The sequence below is a fragment of the Eschscholzia californica genome, unplaced genomic scaffold, assembly GCF_041429995.1.
Source record: "Eschscholzia californica isolate CP2 unplaced genomic scaffold, dmEscCali1.0.p SCAF_1, whole genome shotgun sequence".
Taxonomy (NCBI): domain Eukaryota; kingdom Viridiplantae; phylum Streptophyta; class Magnoliopsida; order Ranunculales; family Papaveraceae; genus Eschscholzia; species Eschscholzia californica.
In genome coordinates, this window is record NW_028238198.1 from 3,900,168 (window position 1) to 3,922,273 (window position 22,106).

Consider the following 22,106-nt stretch of genomic DNA (forward strand, 5'->3'; position numbering starts at 1 on the left):
TATTGTTAAAGGCCACCGTTTTGGGGAAAGTCGAAAAGTTTCCGAAGAAGACGGTGGAAAACCTAAAAAACTAAAACCAAACACACCCTACTTTCTCCCAGATTTTATTCCTCTTTCTGACAGATTAGAGAGAGGGAGAGAGAGAAAGTAAGAGAGAGCTTCAGCTGAATTTCATGTCTATATTCTAAGTGAGAATTGATAAGAAATAAAAAAAAGTTAAGAAATACCCATGAATCAATCAATTAATTCTTACAAGCAAAAATCAACAAAGAAAAATCATCACCTTCTTCTTCAAAAATTTCTCCTCTAACCATAACCTGCTATCTAAAATACTTCTTGTTATAAACATGAACACAACAAAACCAATTCCAGGTCGAAAAAACCAGTCATGAACATCCCACATAAAATCAACTAGTAACCCATCAATAAAAATAGTCTGATTTCCTCTGAAATTCCATTGTAATCTCTTTACTTTAATCACCCTTTTGTTATCAATAGTTTGATCATCTCTCTCTTCTGCCTCTCTCTCTCTCTCTTTTCACCCTCTCTTATCTCTTTCTTCTCTCTCTTCTCTGGCGAAAAGGGGCAGCCCCTTTGTCGGAGCAAATCAGACGAGTAGATCTGGTTTGAAGATCAAACCAGATCTACTCGTCTGGAAAAAGAAAGCTCCGACGAAGGGGCTCCTCCCCCTTCGCCGGAGATAGAGAAGAGAAAACAAAATTCCCCAGAAATGGTGGTTCGTCGAACAGTTGCCGAAGATGGCGGTTGATGCACCCGAAAAGGTTACACACCCAAGCGGAGGTATCAAGTAGTAATCCGGCAAAGCCGGGATCGATCCAAGGATAGGAAGGTAGTTTGGATATCGAAGGGTCTTGTCCCTCATTCTAGATATTTCAAGCTAACGTAGACTAAAAAGGAAAGGAAACAAAGATAAATGGGGGTTTGATCGAATAAGGTGATAAGAGAATAAAGCAAACAAGTAAAATAAACTAAACTAAACAATAAAAGTAAACGGGCGAGAAAGATTCGAGAGAAGAGTCGAAGGAACAAGAGTCGGGAGACGGTAAGACTCGATTCGGGCAACAAATAAGTGAGAGAGGTGTCGAAGTCCGGGAATCTATACTGACAAATCTACGACTATGTGTAGTCCGATCTAATGTTTCAAAGTATAATCGATGTTCGACTCCTAAGATGATGTCTATAAGCACTACGTATATCCGGAGATCATACTTAGTCAAACAAACATCATAATCGGTTAATCCCGAGTCAACGAAAGTGTTGTCTAGTCGCCTAACTATGTGAAGTGCATGACAAGACACATGAAAATATGACTTAGACTACGATCGATATCGAATACTTCGTTTCGTCTATTAACTATGTGAAGTGCTTGACAAGACACATGAAAATATGATCAAAACGATAATCGAATTAAATGAACATCAATTCATAATCAAAACATCAAATCATATTAAACATAATTACGAATTCATCACATTTCATCTCATATAATCGACACACTAAAGTTAGCTAAACATGATGATTGAATAAGAAATGGAAAGAAAATGATGAGAGAATCCCCCTTTTTCGATGTGCTTCGAGGCTAAGATCATCAGAAAATATGAGTCTCTAAGGTGCAGTCGATCTCCCCTTAGCAAATTCTGGGTTCCCCATAGGGACCACCATCATCTTCTCCATTTATCACAAACCTCCATTAAAGCTAAACCCTAGCTTTCTCTCTCTCTAACAATCTTCAACCCAAACTAAAATCAAACCACATGGGAAGCTAGAAAAAGTGATGGGGAGTAAAAGACCTATGGTTTCCGGCCAAGATTATGGCCGGAAACCATAGAAAAATCCGGCCAAAGAAGCTTCAAGATCCGGCCAAAGTCATGGAGTTCCCGCCCAAAATAGCTATCCGGGCCAAAGGGAGCTTGCTCCGAGCCGCTGCTGCTGTCCCGTGCCGAGAAGCTCGTTGTGGGCGCGCCCCGTGAAGTGTACGTGCATCCCCGAGCTCCGGTAGCTGTTGTCGCTTCCACGGGAAGCTGCTGTCGTGTTCCAGCGTAGTTGCGTCCATGAGAACTGCAGCAGCAGCTCCCGTGCATCCTTCCCGCGCCGGCAAGCTGCTGTTGCAGCTCTCCCGAGCACCCTTCCCGAGCAGCCCGAGCTGCTGCTCGGCCGACCAAAGCTAGGCCGGCCTAGTGTGCTGGCCGGCCTATGCTTTGGCCGGATCCTCCTTCTTCTTCTCTTTTGTCTTTCTCTTTCAAACCCTCTTGATGAAGAACCCTAACTCAAGAACCCCCTTGCCTCTTTACTCTCTCTTCCTTCCTTCCTTCTTTCCAAGCTTGAAGATGATGAATAGTAGCCTTTGACCCCTTACTCTAACTTGAGTCAAACCCTAGACTTAGTCAAACTTGACTAAGTCTTTAGACCACAAATGGGTGCCTATAAAATCACTACCCAATTCTTCTTCTCTTAATATTTCTTGGGCTTGGACTTGGTTTTGGGCTTTGATTTAAAAACCAAGAGAGTGCCTCCATCCTTGTCTCTACATCTTCAAATTCTTACAAAGGACTAGAATACCCTCGGACTTCTTTCTTCCACATCTTCCCCGTCCGAACTCCGAATTGAATACCGTTTTCACCGTCGGACTCGTCATTGACTATACTTGTTATTTGATTTTCTTGAAGTCTTTTTCTCTCATTTTCGGCACATGAAATGATAGTGATAATTCGCTCCTTTTATTCCGAATCACATGCTTAACTCCAAAATAAGTACCTAACATGAAAAATACATAAAATATTATTGATAACACTCAAAAAGGACTAATTAGTCTAAGTTAGGCTCTCCAAATGTGACATTTTCGTGTCACATCAGTGGTAGTAGCTGAAAGGAAGAAGAAGCTGAAAAGTATTAGGTTTTGATTGTTTGGGGGAAACAAAAAATTATATTTTTTTTTGTTTCCACCTAATACTTCACACCCCGGAAAATTTATTTATTTCCTCGTAACACCAGCCTTTTTAAAGCGTCCTTGGTTTTGGCCTACTCTCTGCGGGTGTGAACTGAGCAGTCCGAGATCCACAGGCTAGAGTCGTACTAGATTTGGACCTAATTTGTTGTTAGATCCTTGGGGGCGCGAAAGAGAGGGGGCCAAAGAAAAAAAGTAGGGGTGTTATTGACGTATCATTTTTATTTGAATTTGTCAACAGGTTTAAAGGGCCCGATCCCTTACAAAAAAACAACTAAGAGTAAGAAAGTAACAAAAGAATCGTAAGTTCACTATTTGTTGTAGCTCGGGAGGAAGATCATGCGCCGTATATTCTGACATTTCCTCATGTGTCCTCAGTTTCGACAGATAGTCCGCCGCCTGGTTTATTTCTCGAAACACATGCTTGATTGAACAAGTCTCAAACTAATTCCATATATTCCTAATCTCATTTACTAAGCGTGTAACTTGCCAATGCGGTTGTTTAGTATTGTTTGTAAGAATGTCCACTGTAAGTTGGGAATCGGTGGCTATTTTCACTCTTCTTAGTCCATACTTGATTGCTAAATGGAGATCCAAACACACTCCTTGTAACTCATGCTTCAATACTGAGATTCGGTGTGTCCTAGTTGTTGCCGCCACAAGTACCTCTCCTTCCAAATTCCGAATAATATCTCCATAACCCTCAGCTGAATCGTCCAAAGCACCATCGAAAGTGGGGGCGGGAATCCGTCTAGACGGACTGCCCACGTACAAGTTGAGGGTGGTGGTTGGAGGTGAGATTGGAGACAGGGGCGAGCCCACATAGGGGCCCGTGGGGGCGCAGGCCCCCACGACCCTAACGTGGCTCGTTAATGTTATGCGACATTTGCCACTATATTAGATACATATATCTATATATATGTATATATTTCCGTTTTTCAAACACAATTCTTCCCTAGCTTAGTTGGTGAAGTGATTATGTTTCAATATTGAGGTTAAGGGATCGAGTCCCACACACAACATTCTTTTTTATTAGAAAATTTCTACTACTTACATTTTTTTTCTAAAATATCTACTACTTAAGTTAGTTGAAATTATTGTTTGGTTTAAGATGACTACTTATTAAAAATACATTGTAAAGGTCATACTTGGTTTAAAATTGGTTCTTATGAATTGAGATAACTAAATTTTGACTTCCTCAAAGTGCCCCTACTCATAAAAGTTTCTGGCTTCGCCATTGATTGGAGATGAAGGAAAAAAACAGGTTGATATTTCGAAGTGGGGTTCTAGACAATTTTGAACTTCACTCAAATTTCGGTATCTTACTTGGGTAATGAAGGAAAAAACAAATGATGTCTCGACATCTAAATTACTATTTATGCAGCTAACTCGTTATTTTATTTTCAACTTCAAAACACCTCATCTCAACGAAAAAAAACTTCAAAACACCTCAAACTACATTTACAAATATCCGTTTCATGGTTCTTCCGTATAGGGTTTAGTCTTTGTACTTTTACCTTACGCAACGTAATTAAAATTATTTTGCTTTTCTTTTTTTGTTGTTTAATATAAAAAAATTTAGTAAAATAGTAGTTTACATGGTTAAATCGTTGATGTCTATTAACAGATGATGATATCTAATAACAGATGTTTCATAGGTGCCAACCTAATAGGAATGTCGTGTAAAGCAAAGTGAAGATATCACATCTTTCATTTAAAAAAATCGTTGCTTCCAGTACTCAAGATTTGTTACTACCGATACATGTAGGGAGATTTTATATGTACCACGTTTTTCTTTTAGTCACACAATAATCACATTTTTTTTTTTTGAGAATTCGACTATGATATACGTTAGTCGTTACAAGGCATTGATGCATCATGAAGATGTAATAAGCACGATAGCCGCCTAATTTAAACCAATAATGAAAGAGGCCTAAAGCCCAACAACAAAGAGGCCTAAAACCCGACAAACTATTACATTATTTATAGCCTAAATTACATAGGATAAATCTTGATGGCAAATTGCTTCCACCTAGACTCGATCCCACGAACTCGTGGATTTAAGAGGGGTGTCCAACCGTTGCACCAAAGGGCGGTGGACCACAACAATCACATTTAAGCAAATGAAAGTTCTAGTCACATCAGGGTGTGCACAACAAAAAACTTGCTGTGTACATAAAATTTTTATATCTCTATCACTTGACATGGGTACTTAACATAGGGGAAGGTTTATATGCCAGCAACTGCTGTAGGCGCTCCTCTACAGTCAAGATTTGAGAGGACTTGGGTGAAATGGGCCTTTCATTCTTAGGACTAACCGATAAATTTTGTGTAGTTCATTGCAGAATGGGGTGCGTTTAGCAATATTTGGGTCCATGCTAAGTAAAGCCCAATAGGCCCAGTGACCATTGGGAATCTGCTAAAAGAAAATTTCCAATGACATATTCAAGAACACATACTAAGGTGGTTCTATGCATATTGCGTACATTAGGTCATTTCACTAGCTTCCACCGTACTGAAAACGAGAATATGAATTCTTAGGGACTAGTCGACGATAATAACCCTGAAATTTTCAGCATTCGGGCTTTGAGCGGACCAAGACACTCTTCATCAACATATTAGGGCCTTACACATACACATGTTACGAACTGTAATGATGAAAAAAGATATTAGAGCGAGCAGTTTTAATGTTTTATGAGCCCGAATTATAAGAAAATTCCGTTATGTTGATCTTGTGTAAATAAAAGAAACATAAGCTACTAATGTGTATTGTTCTTAGTCTTAAAATACAACTATAAAACCAAACAAAACTTGATTAATTGAATATTAGCATGTGGCCCAAAATGAGAATTGCTTGTTCATTTTGAGGCCACTACTTTCACATCCAAGGAAACAAATCTTAGATTACAATAAGAGGCACTACTAGTTTAACTACAACAAAATCTAAAGTGAGAAAGGGCAAATAACTTGCAAAACCTAAACTAAACCATATGGATGACAGGAGTCAAGTTTTAATAAAATAATAAGATTAAGTTATTAAGTAAAATAATTAAGAACTAAAAAGTTTTGTTATCCATAATGTTAGTGGATCAAAACCTTCCTATTAGTGTACGTAAGCACTTGTTTAGAAGTTAATTAAATTATAATAACACAGGGGTAGATTCGTGTACGTTAACATCACTCTAAATGCGCCTACCCCAATTCCCACTATTCTTTACTACAAATGAATTGAAATACTTAATTATTACATTATAATAAGCTCAAGTTCATGCTAATCTAATTACTAAACTAAAGAGAAACGAACTACAAAATTGCCATATAGTAGTATATATTTTGAGTAGAATTCGTACGTGTATATGTTTTGGTATTATGTTAAAATTGTAGAGTAGATGATTGATAGGTTATAATTACCCAAAGAAAACATAAAAGGAATAAGATATAAATCCCAATGCAAAAAGTATAAGCAAATAAGTAAATAAGATACTATCTCTATCTCCCTCTCTCTTCCAAACTCTTAAAGTCTTTTTAAGAACTCAAAGAAGGGGAAGAAAGAAGTGAAGTTGGATAATTGGGTTTGGATTAGTGGGTCATCTTAGAGAAGGCAAAGTTTTTGATAATTGGGGTTGGAATTGGATTAGTGGGTCATGCAAATTAAAAGAAGGCAAGCTTGATAATTGGGGTTGAAATTTGATTAGTGGGTCATGCAAAAAGAAGGCAAATTTGATAATTGGGGTTGGAATTAGATTAGTGGATCATGTAGAGACAAAGAACAAAAAAAGTTAGGGGTACCCATGACAAAATATGGTAAGCAACATTCCTTTCCATTCCATGATGATTGATGAGTAACATGAAGCTCAAATCCACACACATATATGGAAGAGTTAGAGAGAGAAAATGGAAGAGAGAGAGAAAGAGGAGAGAGAGATATGCATAAAGTATAAGTGAGAATTAAGTGGCTTTTGGTTGGGTTGACGGGTCAATTAATGGATCCGTGACGTAATAACGCACCGTTCACCCGACACCCACGCGCGTCTGTCATCGGGTCCCATGGGCCATGGGCATTCCCAATCCTCCTCTTAGTCCTGTATATGCCCCATAGCCCGGCCTCTCTTATTTGGTTTGATTTTTCTTCTCTTCCCGCTTATGTTTAAATTGAATCGAATCATATTAAGTTGATAATTTCTCGACTATTATCTTTCAAAACTATGGTAGTTTCTCTTATTTGGTTGATTGTTCTTCTTTTTTGGCTTAGGTTTAAATTGAATCTAATTAGATTAAGTTGATTATTTCTCCGCTATTATTTTTCAAAACTACAGTTGTAGTTTCTTAATCATGATATACTTACAACTTAATTAAAGTCTAAGTAGTGGTTTAAAATCAAATCTCCAATATAATTAAAGCATAAAGTTAAGACGAAATAGGGCAAGAAATGTAAAGGATGATGCTAGAAAGAAGGTGTTAAAAAAGACTCAACATGGTCTCTCTCAAATTTATATTCTCATTTGGGATTTGTTACAATAATATCCATCCCAACAAAATGATACTTTCTTTTTAAAAAAGAAGAGTTGTTCTCGTATCTTTCTCGAAGTTTTGCAATTTTTATTATCTAATTATCTACTCAATTAAGTAATTTTATGGGCATAATATGAAACTAGTTCTTCTTGAAGAAATTAAAGGTAGCACCTACTTTACTTGTAATACAGAGCTAAGGAATTAGCTGTGCAAGAAACTTCAAATGGCTAAAATAACGAGAACGTCTATTGATACAATAAATTTACAAACATTTAATTTTTGTTGGCAAATCTTTTTTCACCAAATCTTGGATTTAAGAAAATAATAAATGAAGACGAGGTGGAACTATGGTAAGTTAGTTGTATGGACAATTTTTTGTAAAACTACTAGCCTGATTGACACAAACGATTTAACGACTTGATGTACGTGACGTGACCTATACTGGTGTATTCTTGCATGTAAACTATACGTACAAATAAAAGTGGGGAGATTTTATAGAGCCCCCTCATTTTTGTTAAAAGACCCCCCTTAATGATAATTTACCAAGTAAAATGGTTCATGAGGAGGCCTTTTAACAAAATTGGGGAGGCCTTATAAAACTTTCCATAAAAGTGAAAAAGCCATTGTTCTCCCCCATTAATATTTATGCATTTATGTCATATAATGTATGATATAATATTTCTTTAACAACAATATTTCAGTAGTGATTTATTAACCCACATTAAACATGGGTTTCATTTCGTGATTCTATAAGCCTAAAGGCATGAAAGAAATTAAGAAATTATCGAAATGCAAGGACAAATTCGAATATGAGAATAGAATTAGGTGTGTTTAGGTAAATGAAACTTAATTTTAGTTTTGTGGTTAATGTTGGTGGAAACTTGAGTCATCATCTTATTTCTTAATTATATTTTTATGGTTGAAGAAGCCGACTTCACAACAACAATAGTCTCCCATTTACGTCACGATTTATCCATTGTTGGTTTTAAAAAGTTTTGTATTTTTTTTATAGGTGATTAAAAAGATCATCTTTTCTCATCTCATAACATAAGCACCAAAAAGGCAGAAAAAAAATAATACAAAAATCAAAACATGTTTTGAGATTGACTTTCACAACCAACTTAAAGAAGAAAGACTATGTTATCCACTCAAATGTGTTGTTAATACATCATTTGATTAGCCTAAGTTTTCAAGTTTGTGCCACCAAAATTTAACCATGGGTCTGGTTTTTTAGGTAGCTGCCCCAAGGACAGTGGTTTTTGTCCTCCACAATCACTCACAAGAGGGCATATTTGTTATTAGACTTGAGTAGAATTTAGGTATAGTCGCCATGAGTCCATGATATTCGACTTTCCTTAGTCATTACTCGACATGCTGCCTGATATGAAATTACATATTCATACTACAATCGAGAATATTGAATGATAGGCTGATAATCACAGTTGTTGATTCTCTCTTTGTGAAGCGAAAATACATTTTCATACTACAAATTGATAGGTTGACGATCACCGTCTCTCTAGTGAATTGTTAGTTTGAGTTGAAAACATAAACCATTAACTATTGAAGCCAATATACTCAAAGTAATGCTAAATTTAGAAGCTACTATTTCAGCCCAACATTTTACTAATTCAATCCATAATCTTCATTCCATTGAACATAAACTTTTTAATAAAAAATGATTTCTCAGATATGTAAAACTAACACCAAAATCCTCTTTCAACAAAAAAAAGAAAACACCAAAATCCTCAACTCCTTCTCTATTTTTCAGAACTTGCCTAATAAACACTTATACTACTAAATAAACCAATATTAGGTCCCATTAAAAATCATAAAATAAATCAGAGAATTTTCTTTTGAAACTTCGAATGAATATATAACAAAATATTTTTTTTTATTTACATTTTATACGGTGAACATGTAGCAATTGTTTATGCATGAAAGCAAGCTAGTGCTGGTGAATATATATATATATATATATATAGACACACACACACATATACATATACCAAATATAAGAGATACCTGAAGCTTCCATGAAAGTTCACTGTCTTCTCTTTAAGAAACTCATGTACTGTTAATCTACTTGCTCAAACTGGCCCACTTCCATCTTTAGCTTTTCTCTTCCTATAAACACCTTCACTTCTTCCACTTTCCTTCAATCTTAAATTTTTGCTTCAACCCAATTGTCTCGTAATTCACAAATATAACTCAAGCTATGTTTTCTGGCGAGATACCCGATCTCGGATTTATAACACCTGCAAAAACGACCATATACCCAGTTCACGAAAACACGACAGGAATCAATATAGACATGTCTGAGATTCATTTCGATAGATATTCAAACTTTTTACAGTATTCTCAGATTCTTCCTGCAGTTTACGAGTTCAATCCGCAGTTTTCAAGTTTTAATAACACTTCTTCAACTTCGGATGAAGCAGAAGAACTGCAACTCAGAGTCATTGATGAAAGGAAACAGAGAAGAATGATATCTAACAGAGAATCTGCTCGTCGATCAAGAATGCGTAAACAAAGACACTTAGATGAGCTATGGTCACAAGTTGTTCAACTTCGATCTGAAAATCGTGAAGTAATCAATAAGTTGAATCATGTTTTTGATTGTTATGATAAAGTTATTCAAGAAAATACCCAACTCAGGGAAGAAGCTACTGAACTACGAAAAAAGCTTGATGAACTGCAACAACTTCATAAACCTTCTAATGGGTTGAGAGAAGTAGAAGAATTTACCTGCAACAAAGCTCATCTTAGAACAGAACCTTCAAATCAACATGTCACTAACTCCATGGATTTGCTCCATTAAAGCTTCATGTAACTCCCATATTTGATTTTTCTTTATTTTCATTCTACTTTACCTGCATGCTCATTAGTATGAATCCAAATCGGCCTTAATCTTCACTAGAGCTGTATCGGATTATAAAATATCATGTAATAACAGCTTTTGAGGATCTAATTTAAATCCAACTATATAAAATACTTAGATGTCCCGATAATCATACCAAAATCACATTCTACTATATTATATATTTTGCATTCCCATTCATCAACTCACAACAAAATCATTGGGCTTGTAAAGCAAATTCGTCGAGAACGGTAACCGAAAAGCCGCTAAATATACAGTAGCGACTCCATGTATTTTTCTTCATCAATCATTTTAATGAGCCCTACTGGCCTTGATAATGAAATACTAACCTGAAAAGTGGATATAAAAGAACCGAGCAATATCGTCACAACTTCATGACGTATAAACAGTATAGTAGAACATGTAGGATGCTTATTTCAGATTTTGGTGCTTGTCCGAACCATTACAATGACTCGAAAGATTGAGAGTCCCACCCATTCTAGCATGATAATAGCTATTAGCAGAACAGCAAAAAACATTTTGATATGCTTTCTGTTCAATACTGTTCCCACTTTCTAATGGGGACATTATTACTTGTCCAAATTTGGTTGTACAGTACAATTTCTATTTCAATTGCAAGATTAAGACCCCTGGCAGTTATGCAGTTCTAGAAGAACCCTTGACATTGAGGGAGTTGGTACCATTTATACTATTGTAATTCTTTAAGGTGCATATTTCATCTTTTTTTGGTCATGAAAACAGTAACCAAACATAATAATGATATATTAGACAATTGAAGAGAATACCCATCTTGGGAGATACATTCAGATGTCAGCAGGGAGGTTTTCACCGCAGAGCCTGATAAATTATTTAGTCGTTTATAAATTCTTTGTTAATGTACTTACCAGAACAATATCAGCTTCCTCGGCCTCAGAGATTGACCATCACTTAGATTTTACGGACTATACAAAGTTTGATGAGCAATAATAAGCATAAGTTAGAGAGAATTATCAGACGAAAAAAAGAGTTGAATTTCGAAGAGCTCGATTTTTTTTTTTCTCTTCCTAATCTCTTAAACTAATTCCATACTGAAAAATGAATCAAAGAAAACTCCTGTAGGAACAAGATGAACTCTTATGCCTGATAATACTTGATAGTGTGCGCCTGTGAAATTAACGAATGTACCATCTAGAAGATCCTTTATGGTTCACATTTCGAATAAAATATATGGGTTGGTCTTTAACTATTCCTAGTATATAAGATCTAAACTTGAATAAGCAAAGGAAAATAATAGGTAAGGTTACTAATTCACATGCAGAGGTCGCCTTAGAGCCTAAGTCTCTAACTCCTTAGACAATAAATCGCACGCCCAAGCCCTGTAAGAAATGAAGTTGTTATCAAATACATATCAAGTATAAATCTTCAGTATACAGTTATTATACTGACCTTGACTCCTTAAAGAGAAGGCATGCATCTCCATAGACCATTACTGAAGGAACATGAATTGTCTCAATCGATCTTCGACAGTTGAGGAACGGGGAACCACCAGTAATCTCACCATGACGAGAACTTATATCGAAAATGGTCAACCTGTTTGTTATCCATCTTAATATCTCCAACTGCATCACCATATAGAAACCATTGTGATCTTCAAGAACCCAAACGTGATTTCGACCTTCTTTCTGTTACCGCATAATAGTTCTTGCTTCTCCCCTTAATCCAACTCATCAAGTATCAAGTACATACCCATTTTACATACTTTTCCTCTAAAGATCTCCAAATTTATCGTATCTCTTCCGATTCTATAAGTACCTTCAATAAGTTCTGAACTTCCTTCTGCATACTTTTTTCATCTCTCCTCACATTTCTCCGGAACATAGCCATAAACATACAAGCACAGTATACTGTAGAATCGGCAATATATACAAACACACAATAAACACATAACTTGCTATGAAGTGTTAAAAATTTAAACTTTGCAATCACATTTAGAACTTCAATCACATTTACAAATTGCTGAAAACTCAATCTTTCACGAAATTGCTATTGTTATTGTTACATAATTGTTTCAAGATGGAAATTTTATTGATAATTTCAATACACATCGACTCATAATTTACAATTTCTATCAAGATACAACAAAATCAGATTGTTTTCTTTTTGTTTTTTTTAGGGTTTTTCATATCATAATAATTTACTTCATCTCCTATTTTTCTGCTTTCTAGAGTACACCATACCTCGAACCCCATCAGGATCAGCAGTAAAACCTAAGGGTTTATAGAACCCTAAAACCCTAGGTTCAGAATACAAAGCAATATTAGTAATCCCTTTCTCCAACAATTCTTCCACAACTCTCTCCATTACCGCTTTCCCCAAACCAAGCCCTTGAAATGAAGGATCAACCACAACATCCCAAATGATCGCATTAAAAACCCCATCTCCTGTTGCCCTAGCAAATGCCACTGGTTTTTTCGACCTCGAATCTTCAATCCACAACAACGAATCTGTGTGTTTCAATGCTATTTTAATCTTTTCTGGATCACGTTTTGGAAATCCAACTGATACGAAGACGGAATTGAGGTGATCGAGGTTTAACTCAGAGAATGAACGATGAAGATTGAACCCTCTAGTTTCAAGAACTTCATCTGAAATTGAGAATTTGGTGGTTCTCGGAAGAATTTGAGCTGAAATTGGGATAATTCTTTCCATGGAATTTGGGGATTTGAGACGAAATGCAGAGGGAAAAGAAGTAGAGATTGTGGAAATGCCATGAAGAAGCATTCTGAATCTTCTTAATTTAGGGTTTATCAATGGGATTTGGGAATTGGGGGAAAAATGAGAAATTTTTATCGGAATCGATTGAATTCAGAAGGAAAAATTAGGGACGGTTTTATCTATTCAGGATTTGATTTTACATTTTGTGGCTATAATCGACTGTTAAAGCTGATGTGTCATTTTTGAGTATCATCGAAATTTGAGTTTGATCTTGTATGAGGTGCTTGTAGAGTTAGTTCGTGCTCCTCAACCATCCGCCGTCCACGTGGATATTGTTTATAATTTTTGGCGCCAAATTCGCGCCAAATAGGTCTATATACTTAGGGTTCAAAAGTCTACTTTCATGAATCTGATCTATGGGTTTTAATGTTTGTCTGAAATATTTCATATTTGAACTATTAATCTTCGTAGATGTAACTTAATTTTAATGATTCTTGATTACTTTTAATGGTCTTGCTGGAGACTAGCTGTTATGGGGCAAACCCTTGCCCTCAACAAGGCTGAGAAAGGGTTTTTGATTTCCGTTAATAATCGAACGACCTCCAAGGTCCTAAATCCTTTGTTAATTTGATCGGAAAACCTTGAGTTATAATCATGTTAGTCATAGCTGGAGCTCCAGTTGATCAAACCATCAAAACCCTTTATGTTTACTTAGAGAAAGGTGATTGTATAATTAATTGATGGTGGTAAAGAATGGTACGAAAACACAGAGAGATGAGATAAAGAAATGAACGAGTTGGGTCTTTTATATGTCGGTATGAGAGTTTCAGGCGGTAAAGAAGGTGCTCGAGATGGACCTTAGATGATGGCTTGGAGGATCCTTTGAGGCCTATAAAAACATCGAAAATATTCTTGTTAAGGTTTGCGCTCAAGTTCACACAGTGGTCCTTGTGTTACTTATATAGGCTAATGAGGATCAAGGAATTTTATTAAAATGGTTTGTAACGGAATCGAACATGGTGAAATGCAACTAACAGCTGAGGGCTTATGATGTACTTATATCGGTTGGAAAGCTTTCGGTCGAACGAGGAATTACACCAAGTTTTCTTGGATTGGAACAAACGGGAGCTTCTTAGTTTCTTAATCGAAATAACAGCTGGTATTTTCGGGATTAAAGACGATAAAGGAGATGGGTATCTAGTTGATAAAGTTATAGACAAAATTGGAATGAAAGGTACTGGTGAATGGACAGTTCAACAAGCTGCTGATCTATCAGTTGCAGCTCCAACTATAGCTTCTTCTTTATGTGAAAGGTTCCTTGGTGGAAGAAAGGAAGAACGAGCCGAAGCTTGAAACATATTCAAGTCTGGTGAGTTTGATGATACCTTAATCGATCAAGTTGTCGATAAACAATGACTATTTGATGATGTAAAACAAGCTCTTTATGCATAGGAAACGTGTAGTAGTTATGCACAAGGGATGGATCCTATCCGAGCAACGAGCATCAAGAAGGGGCGCTTGAAATTTGGAGAGTTAGCTAGGATTTGGGAAGGAGGTTGCATTTGAGATGTGCTTTTGGATCAAATCAAGAAAGCATATGACAGGAACTCCAGTATTGTGAATGCTCTTGTTCACCGAGAATTCACTAAGAAGATTATCGAGCGATAATCTGCTTGGAGGCGGGCTGTTTGTCTTGCTATTAACTCTGATATGTCAGTATGTCATGAAGTCTTGCTTATGTTGATACTTATAGGAGAGACGGATTACCCGTGAATCTAGTCCAGGCTCAAAGAGATTATTTCATAGCTTACACTTACGAAAGAAATGATATACTTAGATCTTTCCATACCGAATGGCTCAAGATTGCTAATCAACAATCGAAGATCTAAGCTTCCTCTCTTGACGGCTATCCTCTCAACCGAACAACTTTTGTTTCGTCTAATAATGAATTGTTTTATTAGCTTTTCTTCATTGTTGTGATTGTTATTGGCAGAACTTCTTCCACTTTTCGATTAAGTATCGAGTTTGTTTGGGTTTGGTTATCAATTATATTTGATTTGGCAATCAGAAGTCTATCTGGCTTGAACTTTGAGTATGAATTCTTTAGATTATTAGCCATGGTGTTATATTCTTATTCCTTTTTATCTAACCATGTGAAGATCATGTTACAGAATTGAATCAGTAAATGAGTTGTCTCCATCATGTGAACAGTGTACTGTTTATCATCTTCTCCAAATTATGCATATCTGTGACTGTAAGCTTGTTTCTGTTTGTCTCTCAAGGTGGTCTTTTTTTACGATCATTATCTGAATCTGACTCATCCAAATATTAATCATCTGACTCAAATTGATCAAAAATCATCCTAAGTCAGTCACGCGGACGAGCTAGACATGACGAGTCAAACAAAAACAAATATTCTAAAATCTGACTCCAGTCAATTTAGACCTCAAGTCAGATTTCATATCTGACTTACAAAAAAAAAAAAAAAAACACTACCTATGTCAAAAGGAAATCAACAAAAATTAGAATGGATGAAGAAACTTGCTAGTTCTATCTGAATCTTACTATATATATATATTTCACAATTCAACTGTCATACCAGAATCGAATTAAAAGACGAGAGACATGGTATAATCTAATGTTCTTTTACCATTTTAGAATCACCACTAAAACCTACTAAAATTACAGAATCTAACTTCGAAGAACCGGTGAGATTTCAATTCATTTACCTTTGCCGAACCACTTGAGTTTTCTTGCTTGGGTACCTGTAGTAAAAGAAGTAGTACCATTTTTTGATAACTTAAGTACTTGTTCTTCTTTTTTGTCTAGTTTGATCTTTCTTTCTTCTTCTTCTCTTCTTTTCTCAATTTGTTTGTTTGATTTCTTATTGTTTGGATAAAACTTGTTACCTTTATTATGATTCTCATAATTCTTGACTTGAATCATTTCATGATCATTCTCACTGTTTCCATATTGATTATGTATAGGACCCGAAGAGGCATCGGAAGCCATAGAATCATCGGTATCGTCATCGTCTTTATCTTTGTATTTTGCATTTCTACCGTTCTTTATATCATCATCAACATAACCATCATCTTCATCTTCATGCATAGGAGAAGCAATATACATAGTCCATCCAGATTCACTACTGCTACATTCTTCTGTATTTCCCAAGTGTTGGGGTGACTCCATTAGAACTGCAGATAGAGAATATGATAAAGGGTATAGAGAGTGAGAGAGAGAAACCCAACAAAACAGAGAGAAAAACAGAGAAGTGCAGTTGCTAAAGATCTAAGACTAAACCAATATGAATTTTGATTACCTGAGAAAGTATTTATGTCACTGACCCAACTCTCAACTAAAAAGGCAGCTTTTTACACAAATTGAAAGCTTCTTAATCACCTAGGAATACTACTAACTTTAAGTTTTCTTCCAATTAATCACCCCAAGCAAGTGTTCCTTTTAGAGAGAGAGAGAAAGAGAGTAGAGAGAGAGAGAGAGAAAGAGAGTAGAAACAAGACCACAAAAAGAATTAGAAATCACAACCCATGTTCTTAAATTTGAATATAAACAAAGGGTTGTTCACCTGCTCATTATATTCCACACCTGGAAACATAAAAATCATACAGTATTTTTACTTCTCTCTCTCTCTTAAGTCATAAATAAAAAGTAAGCTTTTAGTACTAAAAGCAAGAACAGATGAGTTAACCCACACCACCAACAAACTAGATAGATATAAGAAACCTCTTGTTCCTTCCTACCTCAGTACAAATTTTCATCCAATAGTACCCTATTTTTTGTCTTTCACTTCTTTAATTCTTTCTCTTGTCATTACACAATTTCATCAACTTTCTTATCAAAATTTGCAGATCAAACCCTCACTGGATTCTTTGCTGAGGAGCTAGCTGGATTCAGATGAGGTTGGCAAATCACCTCTATCTCTGCTGCCTAGTTTCCCAATGCAAGTCTATATCCATGCCCTTTGGTTGAGTGGTAACATGTCTTCCTCTACGCTAAAGAAATTGGAAAATGATAAAGTTACAAAAGATTTTGACAAAAAAAGGTTCCCAGCTGATGTGGCGGGTGCGGTTTCAAACTTTGACCAAATCTAGGCCGTTGAGAGATGAAAATCACAACCGCCACATCAGTTGGGAACTTTTTTTTGTCAAAATCTTTTGTGATTCTAGCATCTCTCAAAGAAATTAGAATTTGAGTCTGAAAGGGTCTTGAATATGGGTTGATATCTAACCTGGTTTGCGACCCGCTAAATCGCTTTCAAACTGTGTGATTTGAGTGATGATGGGATTAGAGTTTCCTAAGAGATATCTTATTGATTCTAGTGAATCCCTTTGTAACTTAGCAATCAAACGTAAGTCTCCTGTCACAACACAAAGCAACCCAACAACAAGTACTGTTGTGGGTGGGGTTTATGGGTCTCATTCCAAATTGGTGTTAGGCTTATTTCACCCTTATAAAGTGATCACCACTTTCTCCGTACAACTCATGTGGCACTAACACTAAAATTTGGAGAATAATAGGATACCATGTTTAATTTGGAGTAATATTTGAAAAAAAATCATTTCGTAGAAGTACAACTTTACTCCTAAAATCAACGTGAAAATAGTTTTTAAAAATTCTGAACAAATCTTAGTTGCTCCCAACAATTTTGTAAATTTCTAAACAAATTCATTTTTGTTCAAAAATTGTTCTGTACAAATATTTTGCATTTGACAAACACAGTCCGACACTAACATTTTGGTTAAAACACTTTTCGATTTGTCTTGTGAAGAAAGAAATAGTTTTCGCATTTTTTATTTTGTTTTCGACGGAAACATTTAGACTAATCTATTTTTTTAATCTGTCTTTTTCAATAATTAAAAGGTTAGACATATTATCTTTTGTATTTTGACTAATGCATCATATACATTGTCAACATTTTATAAACAATCTGGACTGTTCTTTCTTTTTTCTAGACCTAGATTTTAGACTTTTCATGCCTTTTTTATTTTTAATAGGTCAGCCCGGATCGGTAGTTCGGTGCAAATTGCGCACCTTCTATATTCTTCTTTTTTTTTTGTTGAAACTGCGCACCTTCTATATGTTCATTGGCTTCTTTTCTTTGTTGATGACAGCCCATTGATTTTGAGGGGGAAATGACAGAGAAGAAGAGTTTAAAAGTGGTAGGACTAATTATATAAACAACAAAATGGTTTGTTCATGCTCTGTCTCATATTTTAGTATGCAAAAGTTTTGGTTGTTCCCTACCTTTTTAATTCTCTCTCTAACTAACTTATCATTTGTTACTATTATACAACTAAGGCCCTCTTGAATTATTCTTGTTGCATGTTTTCTTTTGCAAATTACATCTTCACTTGTCTTGTATTACCCCCATGTGAGATATGATTTATTTTGGAAGTTTTTTTTAATAATGAGACAAACAACATTCTCCTCTTTCAAGGTTTTAAGGGATTTGATTCACCACTTTTTACCTTTTTTTGTCTCAATTTTCTTATTTTAAACAAGCAATATATGTCACTTTGTTCTCACTTTCCTTCAAGTAATAAGAGGGTTTTTCTTATCTATTTTAAAGTATTGATTTTGGGTCAACTAGGTTTTAACTTTTGCCTTTATTCCATTAATAATTCTTCAAGAATAACATCCTTATATGTAATAGGGAAGTACAAATTTGTACAACAATTGAGTTCACCCGAACAATGAATTGGGGGTACGAGAGACAGATTTTTGTATAGAATTCAAAAATAAATAACAAAAATTGAGTTCACCCAAAATTTCACGTTCATGTTGGCACTCTGTCTATCTTTTATTTTTATTAACAACTAGGGTATATCCCGTGTCCTAGGGCACGAACACTTGGATCGAGCAAATATTACAAAATTTATTGTTATATTTTATTGAGGGAGAGATTTTTATTAGTTATTATTTTTTTTTCCGTCACGAGAGATGATAAGTTAATGACATATGTATATACATATCCCGTGCCTTAGGGCACTGACACTTGTATCAATCAAATGTTACGAAATTTATTGTTATATTTTATTGAGAGAGAGAGATTTTTATTAGTTATTATTTCTTTGTATTACTTTTTTGTTTTTTTTCTCTTAAATTAGTTATTATTCTATTGAGAGAGATAGAGATTTTAATTTCTTTTTTTTAACCTTTGAAATTTATTTTGTTTCTTTATTTCTTAAATTAGTTATTTTATTTCTAAAAAGGAAACAATTATTATTTTTTAAATAGGTAACTTTATTTCTACGAAGGACTAAATTTTAAATTTTGAGAAGGGCTTCTAGACAATATCCTTTATTAAAAAAAGATGTTTGTTCCAGTCCTCGTTTTTCCTTCTGTTTTATTATATAGATAATTTATTTTGTTTCTTTTTTTTCTTAAATTAGTTATTTTACTTTTAAGAAGGAAAGGATTATTGTTTTTTAAATAGGTAACTTTATTTCTACGAAGGACTATATTTTAAATTTTGAGAAGGACTTCTAGACAATATGCATGATTAAAAAAAGATGTTTGTCCCAGTCATCGTTTTCCCTTTTGTTTTATATAATAGATTTTTAAGAAGGAAAGGATTATTGTTTTTTAAATAGGTAACTTTATTTCTACGAAGGACTATATTTTAAATTTTGAGAAGGGCCTCCAGACAATATGCATAATTAAATAAGGATGTTTGTCCCAGTCATCGTTTTCCCTTCTGTTTTATATAATAGATGTCTTTCTTTTACATATTTTTTTGTGAATTTCTTTTATGTTATAGCCCATAACAATTATACTTTTGTGTTTTACTATTATTTAGGCATATGATTGTTGAACTTATTCAAGGCAAATTTGGTGTGCATATAATTGGATCAATTGATTGACTACACAAAATTTGTTTGGGCATTCTTTTCTAATTTGTGGGGGGTTATTTCGTGGTAGATGATTGGGACAACACAACTTAACTTTATGTGAACCAAAATTGTTCTGACAAGAATCAAATCAACTTTACAAGCCTTCTCTAATTTGGACTCTTTCTCTGGCCATCACTCACTAACAAAATTTTGGTCGGGCTTCAAGAGCTTTGTGGGCTAGTGGGCCTAATCCTTTAGCCCCTCATATTCAAAATCAGACTCAAAAGGCTAATCTATTTGCAAGTGTTATTAGAAGACCAAAATATAACTAATTCTAGTTTTAAAGAGTAGAAGTAGAATAAATTTTTGAGGAAATTATTGTGTAATATCAGAATAAGGAGTAAAGCGAGTTATGAAGAAATTTGAAAGAAGATCGCACTCTGCAATCAACATGTAGATAGATATAATAGAATGAGAGAACTATACTGGATGGTAGTGCTTTTATGGAAGTACTAAAAACGTCCCCTATAGGTGTTAAAAGCGCTTTCCCTAAAGTAAATCTTAGGGAGAGAAATAAAAGACGTCTTTAACACTTATGAAGCTTTTCAACAACAAAAAAACATTTATAAGGCTCTTTTAACACTTCTTGTGCTTTTATCTCACCCCGTATATGATCTTGGGACATGGTAGCTGATTAGTCAGAAAAAAGGTCGACGGACATTCTATAGGCACCCTATTTTCCGCTAGCTAACTCCTTTGTTTTGGGTCGAGGCACCCAAAAGCACTCTTTTATGGAGCTTGTGTCACATCAAAAGTGAGGTGGGAGCACACTTCACTGGGAGAAGTGCTTATAGCCAAATCAGGGTTGTTTATAAAGTTTTCCCTAAGGTGGATTCCCATGTTGGGCCTTTTCACATTTTTATTGGAGAAGTGAAGCTTGGCCAGGTCACTTCCTATGTTTGGGCTTTTCCACATCTGTTTATGGGAGTACTGAGTTGGGCCTACTGTATTATCGATGCTTAAATGGGCCTTGGACTTTCCTGGAAGACGACTTGGTTGGACTTTAAAATTATAAGCACTCCTTTGGTTTGGTACCCACTTAAGTTTCCAAGAAGTAGAAGTACTATGGAATCCATGGATTCTTTCCTACATTGTACTTAATCTTAAACTCTCCTTTTCCATGTCATTAGCTTTTGCAATTTAAAAGTTCGATAAAGCAATGAAGTTAAAGCAATGGAGGTTAAAAAGTGGATACTTAATGCGAAAATAAGCACGGAGCAATGAGGAACATTGAGGACCCAGCTAAAAAGATAAAACAGCTCGAATCGAATAATGCCAATTCTGTAAAGAGATGGAATCGGGTGATTCCTCGAGAGCCTTATCGTTTTTCCTCCATTTGCTTTCCATGTATGCTGGAACTTTTGTTCATGGTTTTCCTGCTTCAAACTTTGTAAAAGTGCAGTTACCTTTAGTTGTAATTCACATGGTAGAGTATAAGAATATGAACTTTTCATCTTTTTTGCTCAAAGCAAAAAGTTCAATGATAAGCAGAAGTAAATTTCAGAAGAAGAAGAGAGAAAAGCTTATTTTAGTTGGCGGTATCATGTATGTTGCTCTATTGGAGATACAGAGTTCGAATCTTACCATTTCCAGACGAGAGAGGAATGAGAGTGAAGCCCATTTTGGTTGGGTGGTAAAGTACATGTCTGTGGAGAAAGTGAACGTGAAGCTTACTTTGGTTGAGTGGTAACATGTACTTTTCTCGCTTACTCTTTCCATGAGAGAGTGAGGGAGAAACCCGTTTTAGTTGGTGGTAACACGTACCTTCCATGCTATACTAGAGAGTAGAGATACCAGAGTTCGAATCTTACTGAGAGAGGGAATGAGAGTGAACCCAACTTTGGGTGGGTGGTAACATGTAGTATATTTTTGCATTGGAAAGACCAGAAATTAAAATCTTCCCGTTTCCAAGCCTACTCTGGTTGGGTGGTGGTAACATGTACTAACTTTTTCGACTGAGAAGACCAGAGTTCGAATCTTACTCTTTTCAAGAGAGAGTGAGAGAAGCCCACTTTGGATGGAAAATACATTTGTGCACTAGGTATATATATATATATCAGAATTTGAATCTTATCATTTTCAAGGGAGAGCTAGTTTTTCTTCTTACCCAGACAAAAAGCACAAAAAGAAAATTTGAGGATAA

General features: G+C 35.4%; 2 protein-coding genes, 1 long non-coding RNA gene and 1 pseudogene across 3 annotated transcripts; 2 read left to right on the plus strand and 2 right to left on the minus strand.

Moving 5' to 3' along the window:
• Positions 1–9,505: 9,505 nt before the first annotated feature.
• LOC147563353 (uncharacterized) lies at positions 9,506–10,496 on the plus strand. The gene has a single exon (XM_086637018.1). The coding sequence runs from the start codon at positions 9,693–9,695 to the stop codon at positions 10,293–10,295; it is 603 nt and encodes a 200-aa protein (XP_086493144.1). The 5' UTR covers positions 9,506–9,692; the 3' UTR covers positions 10,296–10,496.
• A 1,901-nt stretch (positions 10,497–12,397) lies between these two features.
• Positions 12,398–15,116, minus strand: LOC147563354 (Acyl-CoA N-acyltransferases (NAT) superfamily protein). Its single transcript, XM_086637029.1, has one exon. The coding sequence runs from the start codon at positions 13,113–13,115 to the stop codon at positions 12,534–12,536; it is 582 nt and encodes a 193-aa protein (XP_086493155.1). The 5' UTR covers positions 13,116–15,116; the 3' UTR covers positions 12,398–12,533.
• On the plus strand, positions 13,466–15,116 carry LOC147563355 (6-phosphogluconate dehydrogenase, decarboxylating 2-like; annotated as a pseudogene).
• A 484-nt stretch (positions 15,117–15,600) lies between these two features.
• LOC147563356 (uncharacterized) lies at positions 15,601–16,910 on the minus strand. Its single transcript, XR_015236443.1, has 2 exons — positions 16,372–16,910; positions 15,601–16,246 (listed from the first exon to the last, which is right to left on the minus strand). It is a non-coding gene; the product is annotated as an uncharacterized LOC147563356 (long non-coding RNA).
• Positions 16,911–22,106: the final 5,196 nt, after the last annotated feature.

Excerpts from the sequence above, each read along its gene's own strand:
- LOC147563353 (XM_086637018.1), top strand. The coding sequence starts at position 9,693 with ATGTTTTCTGGCGAGATACCCGATCTCGGATTTATAACACCTGCAAAA.
- LOC147563354 (XM_086637029.1), bottom strand. The coding sequence starts at position 13,115 with ATGCTTCTTCATGGCATTTCCACAATCTCTACTTCTTTTCCCTCTGCA.